Source organism: Linderina pennispora, assembly GCF_002104995.1.
Source record: "Linderina pennispora strain ATCC 12442 chromosome Unknown DL89scaffold_184, whole genome shotgun sequence".
In the NCBI taxonomy this organism is placed as follows: Eukaryota; Fungi; Kickxellomycota; class Kickxellomycetes; order Kickxellales; family Kickxellaceae; genus Linderina; species Linderina pennispora.
The window spans coordinates 17,795-20,386 of NW_024468432.1; the positions used below are offsets into that span (position 1 = coordinate 17,795).

The 2,592-nt window shown below is 58.6% G+C and overlaps 1 protein-coding gene across 1 annotated transcript; it reads left to right on the plus strand.

The window, feature by feature from the left end:
• The first annotated feature begins 801 nt into the window (after positions 1-801).
• DL89DRAFT_76992 (uncharacterized protein) lies at positions 802-1,487 on the plus strand. The gene has a single exon (XM_040892061.1). It carries the CDS (start codon positions 902-904, stop codon positions 1,265-1,267), a length of 366 nt encoding a protein of 121 aa, XP_040738984.1. The 5' UTR covers positions 802-901; the 3' UTR covers positions 1,268-1,487.
• The last annotated feature ends 1,105 nt before the right edge of the window (positions 1,488-2,592 follow it).

A 2,592-nucleotide genomic window follows, 5' to 3' on the forward strand; every position in this document is an offset into this window, starting at 1 on the left:
CCACGCTGCTGCCACTCATCCCCTCGTAGCAGTCGAGAGGGGTGGGAGGCGATTTGCGGAGACAGTTGACAGAGGCGTTGATACCACCAGCGGTGCTGCGCAGGGATGGACACAGCGCATGGGCAGCGCATGGCGAGTGTGGGGATTGGCCCTCTCTCCTTCACAGCACGCATATGCATGGGTGTGAACGGGCCACTTTCCCTGAGCCATTGCTAGCAATGTGCAGTGCGCGAATGATTTCCACCGAATGCACGAGTATTGCAAATGCAGTTGGAAGCAGGCATCATCTAGTACTTGCATAACGCCGAGCCGCAGCTGCACCTTCCTGGCGTGGAAGGGAAGGAACTAGTGTATGGGTATTGTAGAAACAAAGGAGCAAACAGGAAAAGCTATTTATGTTGAAAGAGAGGTTGGAAGACACCACGATACTGAGTGGTGGAAGTGATACATGGCAGCCGTGGGCGGCTGCAGAGCAGAACGTAGGTGTGCGAGCTGCTGCCGTGACAATGCAGTACAGATGATAGTGGCAGGGGCCAATCCACTTTCCGTCCAACAGCGCATGATGTCTATGCAGCAAGGGCGGTTGGCGCCCGTGCAGCCACCATATGGCGGCGCATAGTGACAGGCTCCTCGATGCAGCCGACGAAATCGACGACGACGAGGTCAGCGACACACACGTCTTCTCCGCACTAGGCGACATATCGCTGCTGCCCAGAATGCGGCTGTCTGCGGGGCTCCCTGGAACAACAGTCCCTCGGACTTGTTGCTCGACGAGATCGCCGGCGAAGAAGCAGTCCGCGATACGTTCGTCGAAACATCGGTTGTCTCAGAGTTGCTCCGGATACTCCGCATTGACCCAGGCGTATTTGCCGACGCCGGAATTGCCGGGACCGGCGGATACATGCTGTTAGCCCGCGATGCGTTGCGCGATGCAGTGCCTGGGAGAGCGAGTCGAGCTCCATCTCGACGGCCGTGTCCGCGGCCAGTGCTGCCATTTCAATCACCGACATGCGGGGCTTCTGCCGGAGCCTGCCGTCCATGCTGTGCGGCCGGCGTGCCGTCCGAGTTCTCTCCCCACGACACGCGCCGCCCGGTCTGCAGCGCCTGTGCCTGCGATTTGGTGCGCTTGTGCTTGCTCTCGTGCGCCTCGGCCGACGTGTCCGAGCCCTGTGTCGATTTTGTGGTACTCTTGCGTGTAAGGGTGCGCGACAGACGCCTGCTCTCAGACTGCGGCACCAGGAGCGCTGGTTCGCCGGTGCCGCGATAGGTTCATCTGCGCTGTCCCACGTGCAATGTCGCGATTGCCGTCGAGGATGAGGCTGGGGCTGGCAAAAGAGCTGGCCAAACGAATACTACAGAGCAGTGGCGCGCATGCCAAAGCGCAATGGGAAATTAGCGTGCGTGGGTGGGGGCGGCAATCCAATTGCCGGCAATAAAAAAAACCATACCGCATGCTATCAAAAATAGTAGCAGAATGCGCTCGGATCGATACTGGCCCAATGCTGGCCGACGCGGTCTTTTTGTCAGCAGGAGGATCATTCTGCATCGGACCACACAGCCACAGCCCAGCACTTCAGGTGCTGCTGCCCCGACCCTGTCGCAGGATGAGCGCGGTTGGGAGCAGCGAGGGAGAAGGATCCATGCTCTTTTGAGCACCCAGGCCAGACACAGCGACGACAGGTCAGCGCCCACAAAGGAAAAGGGAGATGGAACCTCCTATTTTTAAAAATAGGACTGCTGCCAAGGCAAATGACCCGGAGTATGCGCCAGTACGTTCGCAAATGAGCCAGCTCTGCAAAACAAATACCCCTGCTTTTAGGCAGAGCAGGTTCTATTGGGGGCGGGAACGAAACAGGGAGAGCAGCCAGAAATCAACAACATCAAGACCTGAAACCAGATCCCGCCAGCAGAAAACAAAAACATACCTTCATCTTCCCGCCGAATCGCCGCATCCAGCCGCGGATCACACTCGGGCGGACAACCCGCTGCGAGTTGTTCTTATACGAGTACTCCTGGTAGTCCTGGTCTATGGTGATAATCGACAGCCGGCAGGACGAGCTGTTGAGCGTGTTGAGGCTGTGCGGGCGCTGGCGCATGTGTAAACCCTCCATCATCTGGTGCGGGTGCGGCAGCATGTGTCCTCGTCGCTGGATCGGTCGATAAGATGCATCAGCGTCGGCTCGTTCAGGTTGCGCAGCATCGGTGTTGATGCGCTGGTAACCAGCAACTGGCGACAGCGATGCAGCGACATTGGGGGGCCCCTGGATCTGCTCGCTGGTGCTGGCATCGACACCAGTGCTGGGAGTACCTGCGACGACAAATAACCCTCCGAATAGACAGCGCCTTCGTCCTGCTGTTTCACATCCTTTGCCGCCCACCTGGCTGTTGAGTGTCTCAACACTCCGTACATCGACAACCTTGCGCAGCGTCGATGGACCCGCGCGCAGTCTTTAGCACGTGATTTGCGGCCCATCAAGGGCGATACCGCAGCTACCCCGGCTGCTGCTGCTGCTGCGGCCTGCGGTAATGGTACTGCGCGGAATCAATGGACCCTGCTGGTGGGTTTTGAGGCTTGCTGCGGCAGTACGTCTC